The following is a 21019-nucleotide window of genomic DNA, read 5'->3' as shown; positions in this document are numbered from 1 at the left end:
TACGTGTAATATTGATTGTTGACTTTGAAGGTTTACCAAGAACTTCGTTTATGAGTTGCCAGGTGTGTTTAGTGTTGTGTAGATTGTTTTTAAATTGATTATCATAGTACGACTTCTTGAGAGTCCTTTTCAGGGTTGTAACTCTATTGCAGTAACTTTTATATTCTTCTTTAATTATACTGTTGTGTGGGTGTTTTCTCAATTTACTGTAGAGAAGTGCTTTATGCCTGCAGAGTGATGCAAGTTCTGGTGTGCACCATGCATTCAGAATGGTGTTTGCATTTTGATGATGAAATTTTCTAACTGTCGATGCATAGTCAAGACCACTTTGAATGTATCTGGATAAAGCAGCATATGAAGCATTTATGTCCCCACCATCTACCCACTGGAATTGGTGTTGCTCAAAATATGATCTAGCCCAGCAAAAACAGCCAAACCCAAAAAAGACTATGCTCTATTTACCTTCAACAACACCCACATATATACTATAACTAATATTTTCAAGAAGCACAACATAAAAACAGTATTCAAAACCACACACAATAGTACCAACATTATACATAACACTAAAACAGTCAATAATAACAATAAATACAACCAATCAGGTGTCTACCGTATCAAATGTAACAACTGTGACATAAGTTACATAGGACGTACAGGCAGAAACTTCACCATCCGCTACAATGAACATGTAAATGCAGTAAAACATAACCATTTCTCATCAATAGGCCAACATGTAGAAGAATCCAAGCATAGTTTCACAAACATCAACAACGACATGACGATACTAAATATAAACTCCAAGGGCCCCCTGCTCAACATAACCGAAGATTTCTACATTTCTTTAGACCAGTACGCCAACCCCAATCATAACATTAATGATATTAATGAAAAAACCAGCATTATTTTTGACAAAGCCATTCCGATATTAAAGAATGATTATCTCAAAATAGTAAACACACGCTCTAACAAACCAACGAATCACAAGCCTGACCCCGCCCCTACTTCTCCAACGGCCACTCCTTCTTCCCCTCCACCTACATTCCCCTCCACAGCTAATATGAGCCCCAGACTCACTCGCAGTAGAACACAACAAGCCTTCAAACACATCAGCACAAGACTTCCACAACAACTATAGTAAGTACTCTTTCCATACATACACTAGGCATTCCTTCATGCACACACTACCGGCATACTTATATCACTTTATCTTTACAGACTACAAGAACAAACATAGACGAGAGAAGTGTTACCACCGACTACTTCTAAATACATGCTCGAGACCTGCTGTTTGCTGTATTGAAACTTGCCATAGTATATCACAAGTTGGGATATATAACATAACGAAATTTCATCATGACAAAGGCCCACATCAATAAGACGTACACTAGTTTCAAAATGTCCTCGAAGATTACCCTACGCAACTAAAATCAACATTACTTAGAAGGATCTGCACAGAGGACAGAAGAATGGAATCCATATAACATAAATTGGAAAATTTTAACAAGTGTCTACCTATACGTACAATTTTAATGTGTTGAAACTTTTTAAATGTTATATATTGTGACCTGTGTGTTTTTAATATGTTTTACATACTCATGCTCTATTTATAACTTTTTAACCTGACCACTGATATTTTAATTATATGCTATTATTCCATCCCCCATTAGACATCCGGATGCCTAATACAATAACAACTTGTGTATTGTCTAATGGCTAAAACAAAACATGTACTAGCTGATGATGGCCGTTAAAGAGCCGAAACCGGTACTAGCTTAATCTATTAAAATAAATTGTGTATTGAATGGTGGAAAAACACATTTCTTATCTATACTTTGAGTCTGTCAATACGGAAAATGAAATTTATAAATAATAACTAGTGCAAGGATGTCGTACATACTCTCTCCGAGTCAGGCGAGACGACCCGGAGAGTGCCCGTTTTATGAGTGCATATATGGCCATGAAAGAAAAAGAAACACATGATATGGGAAATGTTTACTTTTTATCAACCTCCAAAAACTGGAGGGGGAACAACGTCATCATGAATGACTAATTAACAAGAACTCATTCCCATCAGTCACTTATGTAAGCAAATAGATGACATAAATTTCATTTTGGATCTGTATTGACAATTATATAAGTTGAAAAACTAGTGTACTGGTTGCACTTAGTCAATACATGTAAGTTTATTTACAATTCAAAGTTGTAAAACATCATTAGAACAACAGTACATGTTTCAGCCATTTTAGGCCATCTTCAGCTGTCTAGAAATAACTTAAAATTAATGTATTGAAAGTTGCAAAACATGAGTACAATTTGCATTCATGTGGTATACTGTAATGGTTATGGCGTCCGCCATGCCAACTGGCTATGGGCCTGGCCCGGCAACGTATAGGCCCACGCCTTACGCTTCAACCGCGCCGATCACAAGCAGCGCTTAAGTGCTAGGCCAGCCCCACTCGCTTCCGCTCGCAGTCCCGTAGCAGAGGAGTATGGAAATGACTCCATGATTAATCTAGAGTCTTCCATCTCGTGTTGTTCCTGGATCCATCGAGCATCCGGATGATTCCAGAAGGGCCAGCGCAGGTATATAAGAGAGGAACGACCTGCCTGCAGGAGTGAGAGTTAGACTGAGTTAGAAGTTGGTGTGGTTCAGTCGTGAGCGACATGACAGTGTAGTGAAGTATGTGAACTGCCGTGATTATCGGACTAGTGTGCTACAGTGCGGACTGTCGGCGAAGGAGAGAACGTGTAGCCATACGACGTGGGACCTTGTGTGTGGATGTGAAACTGTGTAGTGTGAGAACAAGTGAGAAACTAAGGGAGAGAGAGAGCGCAAACTGTGTAAGTGTGTGTTATGAGCAAAAGTTTTGTATAGTCTTGTGTAGTTTAGCGCGTAGCTAATAAATCTTAGTATTGAAGCTACCAGCTTAGTGTTAGTTTGTATACTTACAGATTTCTGTATTTAACTATGTGAAATTGATATCCTGGACACATAAATTAAATATAAATAAACTTTTAAATTAAAATAGGTGCATCCTGAAACATCATTAGATGAAAGACTTGCTTGCTGTAGCATGATGAAGTCAGAATGTGTCTGACATTGACAGAGTACAGTTATGATATGACGCAAACACAGAGCTGTTGAATGTGAGTTTTATGTCTCTTTTTCTATATTTTTATCTATATGGTTTTTCTTTCCCTACATCTTTCTTTCCTTGTGTTAATATTCATGTTAGTAATTTTTTGTTTCCTTCTAGATTTCATGTCGCGCAACATTTCCACTCAATGGTCTGGCCGGCATTAAAATTAATTTAATCTACATTTGTAAACTCTGATATTATAGAAGATTTTACACGAAGAGGAACAACAATTTTAATAAATTAACTGTCAATATTCTAACTTGAAGCAAATTTTAAGAAACAGAAGAAACCTTTAATTACATCATCGTCATTTATTACGTAGAACAGTTCAACATCAGAATGGTTGTAGTAAGACAGCAAACAGTTTCAGTACTCTATGCATTGGGAAAATTTCAGTCACAAAATGTTAAGTGCAGAAATGAAATCCACTGGTTCAGAATGATTGCTTTTAGAAGAAAAAATACATATTTATTAATAATAATAATGTTATTTGCTTTACATCTCACTAACTATTTTTATGGTTTTCGGACATGCTGAGGTGCCAGAATTTAGTCCCGCAGGAGTTTTTTTACGTGCCAGTAAATCTACCAACACGAGGATGACAGAATTTAGCACCCTCAAATACCACCGGACTAAGCCAGGATCGAACCTGCCAAGTTGGGGTCAGAAGGCCTGCGCCACAACCGACTGAGCCACTCAGCCCGGCAATTTATATTTACTAATGGAAGTATTAAAACATTGTTGGTAAATACGTAGTTCAAATTAAAACAAAACAACGAGCCACCTAAAAATCTTCATTGATATGATTGCCACAATTAATCACAAGTTCTAAACTTCAAAATTGCGGGGCAGATGGGGGGCAATTTTCCCCCCAGTATTTCCTCTGCATACGCCCTTGATCACGAAAAATTTTTGGTTTTGATGTGGGAAGTGTAGGATAAGAAGGAAGCCAGACAAACACAGGAAAAGGGAAGAGATATAATACAGAAAGGAACAGAGATGGTCAAAGACATTAGAAACAGGATTTTCACTCTAGAGATGTACACGTCCCTAAGGTTCACTTGACCTATGCCAAAAAAGAGTACCAGGTTAATTCCTCTGGGAAAGGCAGCCATGTATAGATATTCCCCTCAGTGCCAAGGTTATGGGTAGTGGAAGCTTTTATCTTCCATTTCTCTAAGGGAGTTCTTGGCCTGTACAAGAATAACCTTTTCAATCAAACTTTTCGGTTGGTATACCCCCAAAATCCAATTATTTTACCTTTGTACCCCTGAAGTATGGTATATTATGATTATACCAGAAATAACAAATGATTGTTGCTGGATGCCAAATAATATTAAACATCATCACGAGTATAATTATTAATGCAACAATTACTATCATCATCATCATCATGATCATCATCATCTTCGGCAGCTTATCCCGCTTGCTCGATGTCCCTGCATGCACTGATGCATGAAAGAGTTGTGGCAGAGATTTAAGACTGAATGCCCTTCCTGACACCATGGAATGAAAATCCCACCTCAGCAACACCAGAAATCAAACCAAAGTCGCCGGGATGACAGGCAAGCAGCTAAGCCGCTACACCACCAAGATCTCCAATAATTACAATAATGTATTGAATCATCGCCGGGCAAAGGAAGCCTTGTAATTCCTTCGGAGTAAAGTTTACGGAAGAAGCCCAAAACTGAGCGGTCAACAATGGCCGGAGAACTGTTCGTGGCATTTTCATTCTTTAATGATTGCCCAGTTATTCAACCGTTGGAGTCTTTTGTTCCGTTCTCAGGCAATGCGGCAAGCCTTAACAAGACAGATGGAGAAATGTGGTCTTCTCGTGAGTGGAATTACAAGGTTTTCATTGCCTGGCAACGATATATACACGAGTATGATTATATACACTGCTACTGAAAAATATTGAAATGAATGAGTGGATTTCGAAACAGAAAATTTGAAAAGAGCAATGCAGCATGAGCCAGAAAGGACTACAAAAATTTTACTGGAACCTTATCGCCAACTACCTAACATGATAAGATGTTGATTCCCAAATGAGTAAATGTATAATACCAATATAAACGGTCCATTATTAGACAGCTGGAAAATTTATAATGTCCAATAATTGACCATTTATGTTGATATTAACTACCTAACAAATCAACAGTTCTACATTGAAATATTAGGTGGAATGTCAGGCCTAAAAACAGTGAGGGCCAGTGTACCCCAAGGGTCCATAATGGGGCCATACCTGTACCTGCTCTACTGCTTAGACATTCCAACCACCCAAAAAACAGAGTTAGCACTATACACTGACTGCATTAATGCATCTTTCCAATCGCAAATTGTAATAAGAGATCTGCAGCTTGCCATAGCACACCTAGAAATTTGGTGCCGTATGCGGAGGATTAAGACCAACCCCACCAAATCGACCACAGTATATTACACCGCTAGATATGAAAGAAAGCCCCAAACCAAACTTCAATTTATCGGCGAAGAAATTCAGTAGTCAACCGAGGCCAAATACAGTACCTAGGTGTAATCTTAGACTGCACACTCCAATATAAATCACACTTCAATTATATCCTTGATAAATTCCAGAAAGCGGTCAGATCTATTGAATGCCTCATTAACAAAAGACGTAAAGAACAAGATCCTAATATACAAAAACAACTACTTCGGACTGTAACACTGTATGCATCCATAGTATGGGGCACAGCCAAGGAGTGTTAAAATTGCAAAAATTCAAAAACAAAGTCCTGCAACTGATCGTTAATGCCCCCTACCATCTAGGGAATACAGAAATCCACAGACAGTTAAAGATTACCTCTATCAAGGAAGAAATCAAAAAGGCTGCCAAACATTTCTACCACTCAGACCAAGAACACACTAATCCCCTAATACAGCAACACCATGAAATGGACGAAGGTGTGTACTACAGTTATAAACACCCTAAAACCCTAATTAACGACTAAACCCCCTTAAGAAATACACCTCCATAAAACCACTTGTAAATATTGCACAATAGAAAACACAAACACAGAATATCATGTAAATACTGTACTTATTGTAAATACCTTTGGAAGTAAGATATTCAGTTCAAATATAAATACCATGTAAATATTGTAAATACCAAAGGAAGTAAGCTAATCACACTAAAACACAGCACCACTGTACATAATTGTAAATAACTGTACAGTACAAAGCCAGAAGAAATAAGAAATAGATGGAGAGAGTATTTTCAGAAGCTGCTGAACATAAGAATGGATGACAGTCATTCAGTGGAAGACCAGGAAAGGCAATTAGTTGATGAAGAAATGGATAAAGAAATTACAATGAATGAAATTGAAATGGCAGTAAGAAAGATGAAGAATGGAAAAACTGCTAGAATAGATGAAATTTCAGTGGAGATAATAAAGGCAGCTGGAGCTGTAGGCCTGCAGTAGACATATCGAGTTCTCAGGAATGTCTGGGAGAATAAGGAGGTCCCTGAGGATTGGCAAAAAAGGAATAATTATCCCAATTTTCAAGAAAGGTGATAAGAAAGTTTTGAAGAACTACAGGGGAATTACTCTAATATCTCATGTTGCTAAGATAATGGAAAGGATACTGGAAAATAGAATAAGGTTGAGGGTTGAGAATCAGATACAGGAAAATCAGTTTGGTTTCAGAAGTGGAAGGTCAACAATAGAGCCCATTTTCATTATGAGACAACTAATGGAAAAGCATTGGGAGTACGGGAATGGTATGGTGATGACCTTCATTGACATTGAAAAGGCATATGACAGTGTCCCCAGGACAAAAGTTTGGGACAGTCTGGTGCAAAAAGGAATTGGACAGGGATTAATAAAAATGATCATGGCATTGTATAAGGAATGTTGTAGTTGCGTGCAAACACAAGTTGGCAGGACAAGTTGGTTCAAAATAACTAGTGGGCTGAGACAGGGAAGTGTTCTACCACCAATCCTGTTTACAATAGTAATGGATGACATCATGAGAACAGCAAAAGCAGCATATGGAGGAAGAGAAATGAACATGATGTTATTTGCAGATGATATTGTGATTTGGGGAGAAGACGACAGGAAGGTTCAAGAACAGTTGAATGTGGTGAATGGTAAGATTGAAGAATGTGGATTGAAAATAAGTGTAGAAAAGAGTAAAACTCTTGTTATGACTAGAGGGGAGAAAGAAGGGAAAGGTTAGATTAGACTTGCAGACAAGCCCCTGGAAGTAGTGGAAACGTTTAAATACCTGGGGAGTGAATTAATAGAGAATGCTCGACTGGATGCTGAGATTAGTGAAAGGATTCAAGCTGGAAGTTGTTTCTATCATAGTTTAAGAAACATGTTATGGGACAAAGATGTGCCAACGGAAGCAAAGGATACTATATGCAAGATGTATTACGTACCCATAACAACTTACGGAGCAGAAACTTGGACATTGACAAAGAAGGATGAGAGTCGAATACAGGCAGCTGAAATGAAGTTCTTGAGGAGTATGATACAGAAGAGTAGAAGAGACAAAATAAGGAATGAGAAAATCTGGGAAGAAATTGGAGTGGAAAAAATGAATGATAGAATAGAGAAGAGCCAACTAAGATGGTTTGGGCACATAAAGCGGATGAGCGATGAAAGAATGCCAAAAAAGGTGATGGAAATGCAAATCCAAGGAAGTAGAGGCCGTGGACGACCATGATTGAGATGGAAGGATACCATCCAATGCAGCATTATAGAAAGAAACCTGGACTGGGACACAGTGTTGGAGGAGGAGTGGTGGAAAGACCGAAGAAAGTGGAGAGGAACCATATTTGCCCCTTCCCGGCTACAGCTGGATAAAGGGAAATGATGATGATGATGATGATGATGATGATGATGATGATGATGATGATGATGATGATGATGAACTGTACAGCAACAACCTTCCCTACTCACTTCAAAATTTTTAAATACTGCATGCCCTGTCAAGACCCACCCACAACCTTCCAACTAACAATTGCTAACATTTTCGCATGTAAATAAACCCACCACAATTTTCATATGTAAATTAGAACAAATATATACCAAATAAAACCAAAGTTCCACACTCTAAGAGCCACAAGTTAAACTGAGATTAAGGACCCAGTGAGGTTGGGAATATCAAGCAAATCACAGCTGGTCGCTCCACGAGGGTCAGGCCTAAGCATTATTACATACCTAGTCAATGGAAGGTATAAGCTGACACATATTTTAAAATTAATAGTTCAGAAAGGGGATTCTGTGTACTGGTAACAAAAAACACTAAATCAAAACAAGATTTTATTGGAAATGAATAGACTGAATTCTTTTCTGAAATGATCACTGAAAATAGTTAGAAGCTACGATAAATTTGTGTATTCTTGAGAGGACTCCATGTACTCCTAGTGGTACATGTACCACACTTTGAATACCACTGATGTAGAGGATGCTCAACACTACTTATTGCTCGCCAGCTCTCAGCCCCATTATAAGCGACCAGATGAACCATAATGCAATACACCTTTCATGTAAGGTGGACCGACATATGCCTATTGCTCAGTAGGTACTCCCGTGAATCCTTTCTATCTAAGTCACGTTGAATTACTCTTACACACACTTTCTGATCAATATCACCATCACTGTGCAGACAGATTTCAAATATGGAAGTTGTTAGTTTTCACAAAGTCTTGACCACTGACCTTGATGGTGATTGTGCAGAGAGATGAATTAATTTTCACAGTCATAATAGGTTACTTATAGCTACTTATAGCTCTAAAATCTCGTAAGTAAGGGAATTCTCAAACTGACCTGAACATCGACCTGACCGATTCTTTCACGAGCCCGAGCCAGGACGTTCACTCCATTGTAACGCACATCCGCCAGGCAACCACGGAGATTGTCCAAGTGCCCGAGAAAAAGTTCTGAGAAGTCTCCCTGGCCACCCAGGAACAGTCCGTAGTGGATGTTCAACTCAAAGAACCTCCCAGGAAGTTTCTCCCTGAAAACAGAATTCGCATTCATTTATTGTATTTCAAGTGTTAATTTATAAGCAATTTAGCACACATAAATAAATCTAGTTTCAGGAAAATATTCTTAGATGTATATCTGTACCAACATATGACAAAAAAATATTACACTTAGTCAGGACATGTTTACAATGATTCATACAAATTTGGAGTCATCTAGTAAAATATAATGTAGCAGAGGTCGTCAGAGCTGTAGACTATGGAGAAATATTCAAAGACATTTCTTAGTTATCAGTGGAAAGATGGCATGGAATGACATTAGTAGACGAATGAGTTTGAGTGGTGTTTTTAAAAGCAGGAAAGATCACAATATGAAGATAAAGTTGGAATTCAAAAGGACAAATTGGGGCAAATATTCATTTATTATTATTATTATTATTATTATTATTATTATTATTATTATTATTATTATTATTATTATTAAGAAGAAAGGTTCACCCATATGGGCATTAGATAATAAACTAGGTTTTACAATAGTCACTCAACAACTTTGTTCTCGCTCAGCACATTCATTTACCAAGGGTGATGCTTGATAAATTTCCAAATTCTTTGCAGTTAGTTAAGAAAAGACTAGGTAAACAAGAGATTGGGAAGCTGCCACCTGGACGACTGCCCTAAATGTAGATCAGTGGCGACCGATTGATTGATTGGTTGATTGATTGATAGATTGATTGATAGATTGATTGATTGATTGATTGATTGATTGATTGATTGATTGATTGATTGATTGATTGATTGATTGAGTTAGTTTTGAACTAACAGTCAGTAAAAACCTTTCTATGGGATGTTCATGACTTATTTCATCCAGTCTTTATTTTGCAAAGTGAATTAGCTTTTCCAAATAATTATCATATCATAAATTTGGCAAATAATTCTCTGAACACACATGCAGCTGAAAGAGCAAATGACAACAATGAATGAAGGTATGGCAGAGGCACCCTTAACTCAACTTTATATTCAAAATACACTGCTGTTTGGAGAAAGTGAAACACTCAGAAGCAATGGTCTCAAACACACCAAAATCAGGGAATGACTCGAACAGTGGAACCATAATAAGTGGTTTAAATTTCGGAGAGATAGCGTGCACGTGGCCCATCTTCATTATGAGACAACTAATGGAAAAGCATTGGGAGTATGGGAATGATATGGTGATGACATTCATTGACATTGAAAAGGCATATGACAGTGTCCCCAGGACGAAAGTTTGGGACAGGCTGGTGCAAAAAGGAATTGGACAGGGATTAATAAAAATGATCATGGCATTGTATAAGGAATGTTGTAGTTGCGTGCAAACACAAGTTGGCAGGACAAGTTGGTTCAAAATAACTAGTGGGCTGAGACAGGGAAGTGTTCTACCACCAATCCTGTTTACAATAGTAATGGATGACATCATGAGAACAGCAAAAGCAGCATTTGGAGGAAGAGAAATGAACATGATGTTATTTGCAGATGATATTGTGATTTGGGGAGAAGACGACAGGAAGGTTCAAGAACAGTTGAATGTGGTGAATGGTAAGATTGAAGAATGTGGATTGAAAATAAGTGTAGAAAAGAGTAAAACTCTTGCTATGACTAGAGGGGAGAAAGAAGGGAAAGGTCAGATTAGACTTGCAGACAAGCCCCTGGAAGTAGTGGAAACGTTTAAATACCTGGGGAGTGAATTAATGGAGAATGCTCGACTGGATGCTGAGATTAGTGAAAGGATTCAAGCTGGAAGTTGTTTCTATCATAGTGTAAGAAACATGTTATGGGACAAAGATGTGCCAACGGAAGCAAAGGATACTATATGCAAGATGTATTACGTACCCATAACAACTTACGGAGCAGAAACTTGGACATTGACAAAGAAGGATGAGAGTCAAATACAGGCAGCCGAAATTAAGTTCTTGAGGAGTATAATACAGAAGAGTAGAAGAGACAAAATAAGGAATGAGAAAATCCGGGAAGAAATTGGAGTGGAAAAAATGAATGATAGAATAGAGAAGAGCCGACTAAGATGGTTTGGGCACATACAGCGAATGAGCGACGAAAGAATGCCAACAAAGGTGATGGAAATGCAAATCCAAGGAAGTAGAGGCCGTGGACGACCACGATTGAAATGGAAGGATACCATCCAACGCAGCATTATAGAAAGAAACCTGGACTTGGACTCAGTGTTGGAGGAGGAGTGGTGGAAAGACCGAAGAAAGTGGAGAGGAACCATATTTTCCCCTACTCGGCTACAGCTGGATAAAGGGAAATGATGATGATGATGATGATGAGCGTGCACGTGGGGCCAGCAGTGCCCTCCTGTGTGTGACCAACCAGATCAGTGTTATGCAAATGCTCAGTTGTGTGGGGCCGTCATACGAAGTCGAAAAGTGTACCCAGCTGCCACTATGCCTCACTGACATCAGAGGGTTGAATATCAGCATTCAAGTGCGTTCAAACAGGGCAGAATGATTGGGCTCTGGAAGGTGGGCCTGTCGTTCCATGACACTGCGGCTTGTTCAGAACATGCAGCTTCAACATGAGGCGTATGTGGAACCAGTAGAGAGAAGAGAGAACAGGGCCGTACACAGCATCGACAGGGTACTGGGAAACACAATGTGACCACAGCACGAGATGACCGACTTCTTGTCAGCTTGGCCGTAATGGACAGAACAGTGTCGTGCACAGTGCTAGTTCGATGTTCAAGCACTGCAATGGGTGTGGACATTTCTGCATCGACAGTTTGATGCCGTCTTCTGAGGGCTGGACGGGTGGCACGCATGCCATTCCGTCCATTCTATTGACCAGCAACCACCAACGCTGCAGACTGCAATGGGCACATGAACACCGAGACTGGCGTGCCGAGGGGCAGAACGTACTGCTTTCAGATGAGTCCCGCTTCAACTTGTCCTACAGTGATGGCTACATACATGTTAGACACCGCCATGGTGAACGCAATCTGGCGGACTGTATTGTTCAGCGGCATAACGGGCATACGCCAGGTATGATGGTTTGGGGCACCATTGCCTATAACATGTGATCTCGCCTGCTACTTCCTGAGGGAAATCTGAACAGCTACCACTACATCAGCGAGGTTTTACAGCCCGAGGCACTGCTCCTCCTGTAGGACATTCCACACGCCATATTCCAGCAGGAAAATGCCCGGCTGCATGTGGCAAGGAATGCGCAAGACTTCTACGAAGAATGACGGATATCACTGCTTCCCTAGTCTGCCCATTCGTCTGACAGGTCGCCCATCGAATATGTCTGGAATATGGTCGGTCGGCAACTTGTTCGTTCATGTCCTCCTGCAGCCACTGTTGATGATTTGTGGACGGGCCTACAAACTGCGTGGCAGAGTATTCTCCAGTAGCATATTCAGGCGCTCTTACATTCCATGCCACGACGTCCAGCGGCTCTGATTGTTGTGTGTGGTGGCGTTAAACCGTACTGTAGTTCCACAGTCATCGTGCATGTACATGCCTGTGATTGTAATCATTTGTGTCTTGTCATGTCCCTAATCTGTGGAATAAATTGCATTGTCTTTACAACTCTGGGTCTTAGGGTTTTGCTTTCTCCAAACAACAGTGTATATTGTAGTCTAATCATTCTAATCATTACAGAAGTAATACGTACAGTATTAGTTTCATTAAATAGGTGCCTTCTTTTGCAGTACTCACAAATCAGGTACAATAGAGAAGATTTTTGACACAATAGTTTACAAGGAATGAGCATTGTAGCTCTAAACGTACACTATTTTACAACAGCATATTTACTCCACTCACTTATGTCCTAGGAAACCGAGCTCCAAAACTTACTACAGTCCAGCCTCTCAGAGGCACGAGCTTTTTACCAAATTATGTTAGAAAAATTTCAAAAACTGTCTACACTGTCATTTCTGCTCGACAGTCTGTTCTACACTTGTCTATAAATAATGAAAATTTAAACAGGGGCAATGAGTGCCCATTTTAAATGGCCTTAATGTGAAAAAAAAAAAAAAGTTTCAGACGATCGGCCATGAACAAAAGGCTAGGAGGCGAAACTCTTGCACTCCTTTTGAAAAACACTTAAAATCCTAAATGGGCTTATGGCCTGAAGTTGCAGAGGCTAAGCCTATACTACAGAGCTACCCCAGTGAAGTTCAAATCACTTGGTTGATGCATACCCATTAAGGCTTCTTATCTTGGGGAGGCGGGGTGATTGCTGTTGTCCTCGCTTGAGATTCACAGCGTCTTAATGGTGGTGGAGCAGCTAGCTTAGGTACATGTTAGCTGTAATAGCTAACACTCAAAGTGTTCAGTGCCACACACAAGAGGCTACAAGAAAAAATATTATAGCCACTTGCACATAGTCTTGCTAATAAAAATAGCCATTTTATGAAATCAATTGTAATAAATGTATTTATTTCATTTTTTCGTTTCAGTATGTATGAAGTTTTTGGGAGCAATTCACTGATGGCAGGTGAAGAGTATACTTTTCGATGCACATGGAAAAGTATTTAGGTTGCTCAGCATTAACACAGAGCAAAGTGCAAAATACAAGAATTCCATATTTGGTTGCTCTGTGCGAGTGGGTGTGGTTGTAATGGTGGTATACTGTGAATTTTGATAGCGTTCTCTTGGATTATATGTGAAGTTTTCGCGAGTTCAGTGGCATTTTTCATGAATGGTATATGGTACGTCATGACGAATATTTTCCCTCGTTTGTTGTTGCAGTATCTAGGTTCAATAAGCGAGTGAAACTGTAAAACTTTGACGACGGTAAAATACCTGCAAAATTTTGCTCATTCAGTTTAGCTTAGGCTTTTTAAGTTAAAAAATGTTAGTCCCAGTACATACCCTGTGGAAACCGTAACTGCACCATGAAATAATGGAATGGCATATGGCTTTTAGTGCCGGAAGTGTCCAAGGACAAGTTCAGCTTGCCAGGTACAATTCTTTTGAATTGACATCCATAGGTGACCTGCCCCAGCATTTGCCTGGTGTGAAAATGGGAAACCATGGAAAACCGTCTTCAGGGCTGCCGGCAGTGGGATTCGAAACCACTATCACCCGGGTGAAAGCTCGCAGCTGCGCGGCCCTAACTCCACGGCTAGCTCAGCAGGTACAATTAAATAGAAGTACGGCATGATCATGCAATTAAAAGTTATTTAGTATTTTAATACACACTAAGGAACTAACAGACACTGAAGAGGCTGCCAGACTGACGAATGCGTGCGTCATACGGGTGAATTATAACTCAGTGTCCACGACCTTGGCAAAAACATTATACCCCTACTACCCTTCCCCACAGCACATGCAAAGTCTCCACTACTTGCCGTAGCGCTATACAAATCGGTTAGCCGCGACGAACAGCATTTGGTGCTTATTTCCGCCAAACATTATGTTAATAAAATTAAAGAACATAAAGGAAAGAATTAGCAGATAAGACACAAAGGCTTGTACAGATAACGTTTCTTTTAAAACTAATTGGCTGTGAGCTTGCATCCGGGAGATCGTGGGTTCGAATCCCACTGTGGGCAGCCTTGAAGATGGTTTTCCGTGGTTTCCCATTTTCACACCACGCAAATGCTGGTGCTGCACCTTAATTAAGGCCACGGCCGCTTCCTTCCAACTCCTAGGCCTTTCCTATCCCATCGTCGCCATAAGTCCTATCTGTGTCGGTGCGACGTAAAGCAATTAGCAAAAAAAAAAAAAAAAAAAAAAAATTCCTAGTTCCAGGTGGCTAAAGTGAATATGTAATGTTTACTCCACAAAGTGGCGAGGGGCGGGGGCGACGTTCCCTTCTCGCCCCACCCTCTAATCGCCGCAACTGTTTGGTAACACGCCAAAGATGCAGAAAAGGAAATTTAATAACGTGTTAATTTATACACGTGTAGACATTCCACGCGATAAAAGAGTTGCTTGTATGAAACAAACACGGTACTGTTCGGTGAAATACTTGTGTAGACGGCATATGTCTGTTTGGAGCTTCGGTTGCATTCCGACCTGGCAGTCCAGTTAAAAGTAATGTATGTGTATTCATCGCTGCTGAACACACTAGCCATTGTCGATACAGACAGTAAATATAGTGCGGCTGTACCATGCACCAGCCTAGAAGTATGCGGTCGAAAACGATGTTTACTAATGCAAGGGGTGCATTCGACCGGGAACGCTGAGTAACATGCTGCGAGTGTGACTCTGTTTCTTATCTCTTCATATTCTGACGTAACCTGCCCGCTGGCAGTCGTTCCCCTGTTAAAAGTAAGTGGTAGACACCCACTTATCACTTATGCATGCGGGACATTCATAAGTAGAAAGTACGGCGTCCGGGAGCCACCTGGTATATATTTACATATAAAATAGTAATTATATAACGAGAAATGTAGGCACAAGGCGTAGTGTAATACAGCAAGGTAACTAGAATACTAGGTAGGCTACTCCGGCGGTTGAAGCTTCCATTGGCTGGAGCGCTAAGACGTCACGCGATATGAACGATAGCGAGTAAGGTACACAGTCGCAGTACAGCAAGCCTGTGAGTTCTCGTGCCTGTGAAACATCTCAATCTTTCATCAAATAATAGTCTGGTTTAGTCCGATTCGATAAGTAACGGCACTTCCAATAGATTTAAAAACGTGAAAATGCGTTAAATATCGTCACATGCTGAGCAGGCAGAACATCAACTATCAAATACATGACATATAACATGATGAAAAAAAAAAAAAAAAAAAAAAAAAAAATATTGCCATGCAACTCAAAATAATTAATTTATTTCCTGATGAAGTAAATATTTATATCAAATGGCATAAGAAAACATACATCATATCGACATCTTTATGGAATTATATTAAATTACTAGCAAATGTACCCGTGCTTCGCTACGGTATTCTGCATTGTATACGAATATTGAAGTAAATACTGTACATGCAGTAACTAAGATTGTTTTAAAATAGCATGTCTCTTAGCGTTATCCGAGTAACAATATGGAGAGGTCCCCATACGTTGTTTCCAGTGTAAAGTGCTTGTTACGGATTTGCAGGCCCCATTGCCTACTGCGCGGTCACAATCGATTTGGGGAGTTTCCGTTACAATGGCAGCCCCCCTTTCCTACTTCCAGACATATTACAAATTGAAGAGTTTTTATTATAATGGCAGGAAACTTCCCTACAACCAGTCAAAATTGAGTTGTGCAGTTATCATTATAATGATAGGCCCCTTTTCCAACTGCCAGCTAGCTTCCTGCCAGTCACACCAAGTTGATGAATTTCCATCAAAATAGCAGGCCAGTATGCCTAATGCCAGTCACATTTTAGATGGGTACATCTGTTTATAACCGCGGGAACGCTTGCCTACAGCCAAAGACTGTATGCTGCATGCTCCCTTGTCTTCTGAAAGTCAAATCGAGAAGTGAATTATTCATTACAATGGTAGGCCTGCCTCATTAATGCCAGTTACACAGGAATTGGAGAAGGACTCCATTCCTACTGCCAGTCATAGTCGGTGTGCGGAGTACTGATTACAATAGCAGACACACCCTTTCTCGATCGCTACAAAATCGACATCAGTGAATATATATAGTTCGACATACGAAAGTATGTGCTTGTTTACAATATTGCAGACCTTCATTTACAGATTAACTGCTTCTAAACGGTACATCATATCGAGAAAGGATTGTACCATAAGACGCCGGATTTAGCGGCCTAAATTGCTGGTCTTATGATATCTCATCTATTCATGGGTCAGATTGAGTTAGAAACTTGGAATAGGGTAAAATTTGTGTAAGATTATCTCACATTGCATTGCTTTTCGGATAATTAAGTGACAGCTACATACATAGCATTTGGCTCACATGTGGCTACTGGGTGGACCAATTTTCGTGTAGAGTATGATGATTCTATCTTTCCTCTAAGTGATGGAAGGTATGAATTATGTATGTGAAAAGTACAACTTTACTTAACATCGAGAAATAGAGAAAAATCAAACGTAAAATGGATATAAATACGACAAAAAGTCGTAAGACCAAGGTTGTAGATCACTCCAAATTGAACGGGGATTGTGCCATCCGTTATGTGATAATACTTCCCGAAGGTCTGCACCATCATTAAAATTGCCTCCATATTTCGATATTCTTCGGGATAGAAAGGGAAAAATTTAAAGCTCTTGTAAGTTTTCCTCCCGTTACAGGCTAAAACGTAAAATTTTGCCAAATTTCAGTTTTCTTTCTCGACTGGCAGATTATGCCGCAATCTGGGTTTTCGGTGAGAAGTGTAAAAAGTAGGACTTTCAAGAAACTAAACCAAAAAATATGCAGATGATCATTATTACCCCTTAAGCGTGTAGCTGTACGAAAATTTCGACAAAATAGTCAATGTACAGGCACACAGTAGTTACGATTTTATTTACATAGATAAATAAGGAACCTGCTCCACGTACAACACCTTGTGGGCTATATCCGCTGGACTTAACCGGAAAAACGGACCGTTTATGATATCTCCCTTATTAATCCTCCTGTCGAAAAACTGCACATTAAAAAAAGTTTTAGAGATGGAATTCCATCACGTATGGTCGATTTCCAGTCAGGCTGGTCTTGTATTGTATATATTGTGTAAGAGTAAAATCACCATTTCGGTTCCCTACAAACCGCCAGTCCATTCCGGGAACATGAAATGTTATTGACGATTAACACGTAGCGTTTGACAGGTGGATGTTAATGTAAAGTTTGACTCAAATATCTTCAGTAGTTTTCAAGTTGTAAAACATAGGCCCTACGCTTTACACGCACCCGCTCTTGAGTTAAGTCCGGTGGGACTTGTACCGGAAAACGGTCCGTTAATGATATCTCCCTTATTAATCCTCGTATTGAAATGATGAACATGAGGAAAAAGGCTTAAAAATGAATTTCCATGAAGGCAGGTAAATTTACATTAAGTTTGGTTGTCTATATTTTGTGAGAATGCAAAATGACGGTTTCGGTTTCGTATAATCCCCCAGTCAATTCAGGGATTTAGAAACAATATTTGCCCTAAAACCTACCAAAGGACAGGTGGATTCTAAATATCAAGTTTGGTGGAAATATATCCAGTAGTTTCCAAGTTATAGACAAACAGACAAACAAACAGACAGACACCAAAACTGAATATATGCAGATGGTCATTATTACACCTGAAACGAATAACTGTACGGAAATTTCGCCAAAATTGTCAATGTACAGACACACTCTAGAAGTGCAGACCTTATTTCGATAGTTACTGCTTTGTAACTGTACGACGTATCTACAAACGGACTTCACCATCAGACGCCCCTTTCAGTGCTCTACGTGGTTGGTCCTATGACATCTTCTCGTATCTCCTATATTCATGGGTTAGATTGAGTTAGAGTCATTGAATGGGGTGAAATCTTGTACAGTTTATGGATGCTACTTTATATTTTTGATTCTCATGTGACAGCTAGAATCATAAAATTTAGCTATAACATTGCCAATGGTCATGTCAATGTGCGTGCCGAATGTCATGATTCTACCTTTCCCATAAGTGTGCCAAATGATAACATATACGTGTAAAAGTACAAAATCAACTTGTATTTAATGTATTAGGGATAGAAATACGACGAAAAGTCATAGGACAAAAGTTGTAGATCTCTCCAAAATGAAACGCCATTTGCTTTGTGACTTGTGATACGACTTACTGATTAGCCACCAATTACCCCGAAATGAAGTTCTGCACCGCCGTTAAAATTGCATCCATATTTCGGAATTTTCCTGGGCCAAAAGTTATACATTTGCATAGCTTAGAATATTTCCTCAAAGGAAAGAGTGTACAGCATTTGGGATTAGCACTCGCATACATACGTGGTAATTAAGGAAGAAAATAATACAGTTTAGTAAGTTGAAATTAATAGAAAATGGATTATAACTGAGGACATCCGGATGACGACAAATATATAAATACCAAGTGAATGTATTGGAAAATCAAATGCTCCTCAATAAATTATGCTGGTGTGAGTTATGGATATAAGAAAGCGGTAATCGGAGAGAAATTTAGGCGCAGGGATTCTTAGGTAATCAGATAAGAAGATGAATATTTGTGTTATTACTTAAGCTATTCGATGACGGTTATAACCTCCAATGATATTCCGCCAATATCCCGCAGAATGGCCGATTGACGACTCTCTTGCTTTCTACCCAAGGAACAACCACGAATTTAAAGGAATGATGAGGAAAATGGCAATACGTTACTTCCCTGCTGGCAAGCAGTCAGAGACGTTGCCATGGTAACCCATATATTCGTTATCGCTCTGTCGGTCACTCAATGCCGAGCATGGTATCGGCAGAAAATAGTAAATTTCTCCGTCATTTGAAGAGTAAGGTAAATTATGAACATAACGAAAGTTGTTTATGATGAAGAGACCTTTCACATACGGTCCACAGAGTTTGCAGAAAATCAATAGTATAAGAGAAAATGGAGGAAAACCGTTGTGGTTTTCCTATAAAACCCCGGTCTTTTCAAAGAATGTAAAATAATATGCACATCAAAACCTTCCCCGGGGTGAGTATAATCTAAATATGAAGTTTGGTTGAGATCTATCCAGCCCTTTCGACGTAATGGTGGAACAAACAAACATTTTTATTTTATTTTGCTAGTTGCTTTACGTCGCACCGACACAGATAGGTCTTATGGCGACGATGGGACAGGGAAGGGATAGGAGTTGGAAGGAATCGGCCGTGGCCTTAATTAAGGTACAGCCCCAGCATTTGCCTGGTGTGAAAATGGGAAACCACGGAAAACCATTTTCAGGGCTGCCGACAGTGGGGTTCGAACCTACTATCTCCCGAATACTGGATACAGGCCGCACTTAAGCCAAACAAACAAACAAACAAACAAACAAACAAACAAACAAACAAACAAACAAACAAACAAACAAACAAACAAACAAACAAACAAACAAACAAACAAACAGAAACGAACAACTTTATTTATAAGATTATTTTTATACCACCCCCCCCCCTCGCCCCATGCCCATAAGGGTGCTAGGGGTGTCTTACCCTCACGCGGTTTGTCTCCTGATACTAATTGATAAGTGTACCACGTTTGGTGAAATTGCTCCAGTAGTTTAGGAGGAGATGTGTCATATACATACCCACACCCACGCACACACATACATCAATTTTTATATATAGTAAGAAGAAGATAACATTTTTATATGTAGTTTTTCGATAAATTTTATATCTCACCCCCTTCGCTCCCCACTTGGATTTGCAAAAAAATCCGGAGTAATACTATTCATCTCAGAGACCCTGAAATCTATGGATTCGAAACTGTTTTTAATTATTTCTATATCTCACCCCCCACCCCCCCCCCCTTTGCTCCCCACCTAAAAGGGGGCTGGACTTTTAAAATTTTCTAGAGTATTACTTTTCAACTCAGTGACCCCGAAAACTATGAATTCGACACTATTCTCGATTATTATTGTAACTACTCCCCCTGACCCTTTCCCTTAAGGGCGCTAGGGATGGCTTAACCCCCACAGTGCTCGTCTCCCGATAGTAAGTGATACGTGTACCAAGTTTGGTTGAAATTGCTCCAGTGGTTTAGTTGGAGATGTGTCATTTACACACACACTTCCATTTCTATATATAGTAAGATTTTTACACTCGTACTTCACCCCCTTTCCATTCCCGCCCAAAGGAGTCCTATGAGTGCCTTACACAACAGTATATTTTTTCCAGATATTAAGTCTTATTTGTACAAATTTTGGTTGGCAGCTATGCCCAAACGTACATGCATAATCTCACTGCTCTAGAATCCTGGAGCTGACGTTGCCATGGTTACGGCAGTTCATTTCTTTATCCGATTCCTAGAGCTCTTTATCCGATTCCTAGAGCAGGGGTAGTGTGGTGCCAATATCTCCGTAACGGTTGG

At 39.7% G+C, this 21019-nt stretch overlaps 1 protein-coding gene across 1 annotated transcript in view; it reads right to left on the bottom strand.

Moving 5' to 3' along the window:
* Positions 1-21019, bottom strand: part of kon (chondroitin sulfate proteoglycan 4-like protein) — a 330650-nt gene that overhangs the window by 115410 nt on the left and 194221 nt on the right. The window contains exon 4 of the mRNA XM_068227423.1: positions 8936-9125. Coding sequence (XP_068083524.1) covers positions 8936-9125 — 190 coding nt within the window. The remainder of the gene's footprint in view (positions 1-8935; positions 9126-21019) is intronic.

The sequence above is a fragment of the Anabrus simplex genome, chromosome 4 (assembly GCF_040414725.1).
Source record: "Anabrus simplex isolate iqAnaSimp1 chromosome 4, ASM4041472v1, whole genome shotgun sequence".
NCBI classification, from domain to species: Eukaryota; Metazoa; Arthropoda; class Insecta; order Orthoptera; family Tettigoniidae; genus Anabrus; species Anabrus simplex.
Note: the sequence above shows the minus strand (reverse complement) of the source record. Positions and strands in the feature narration are given on the sequence as shown.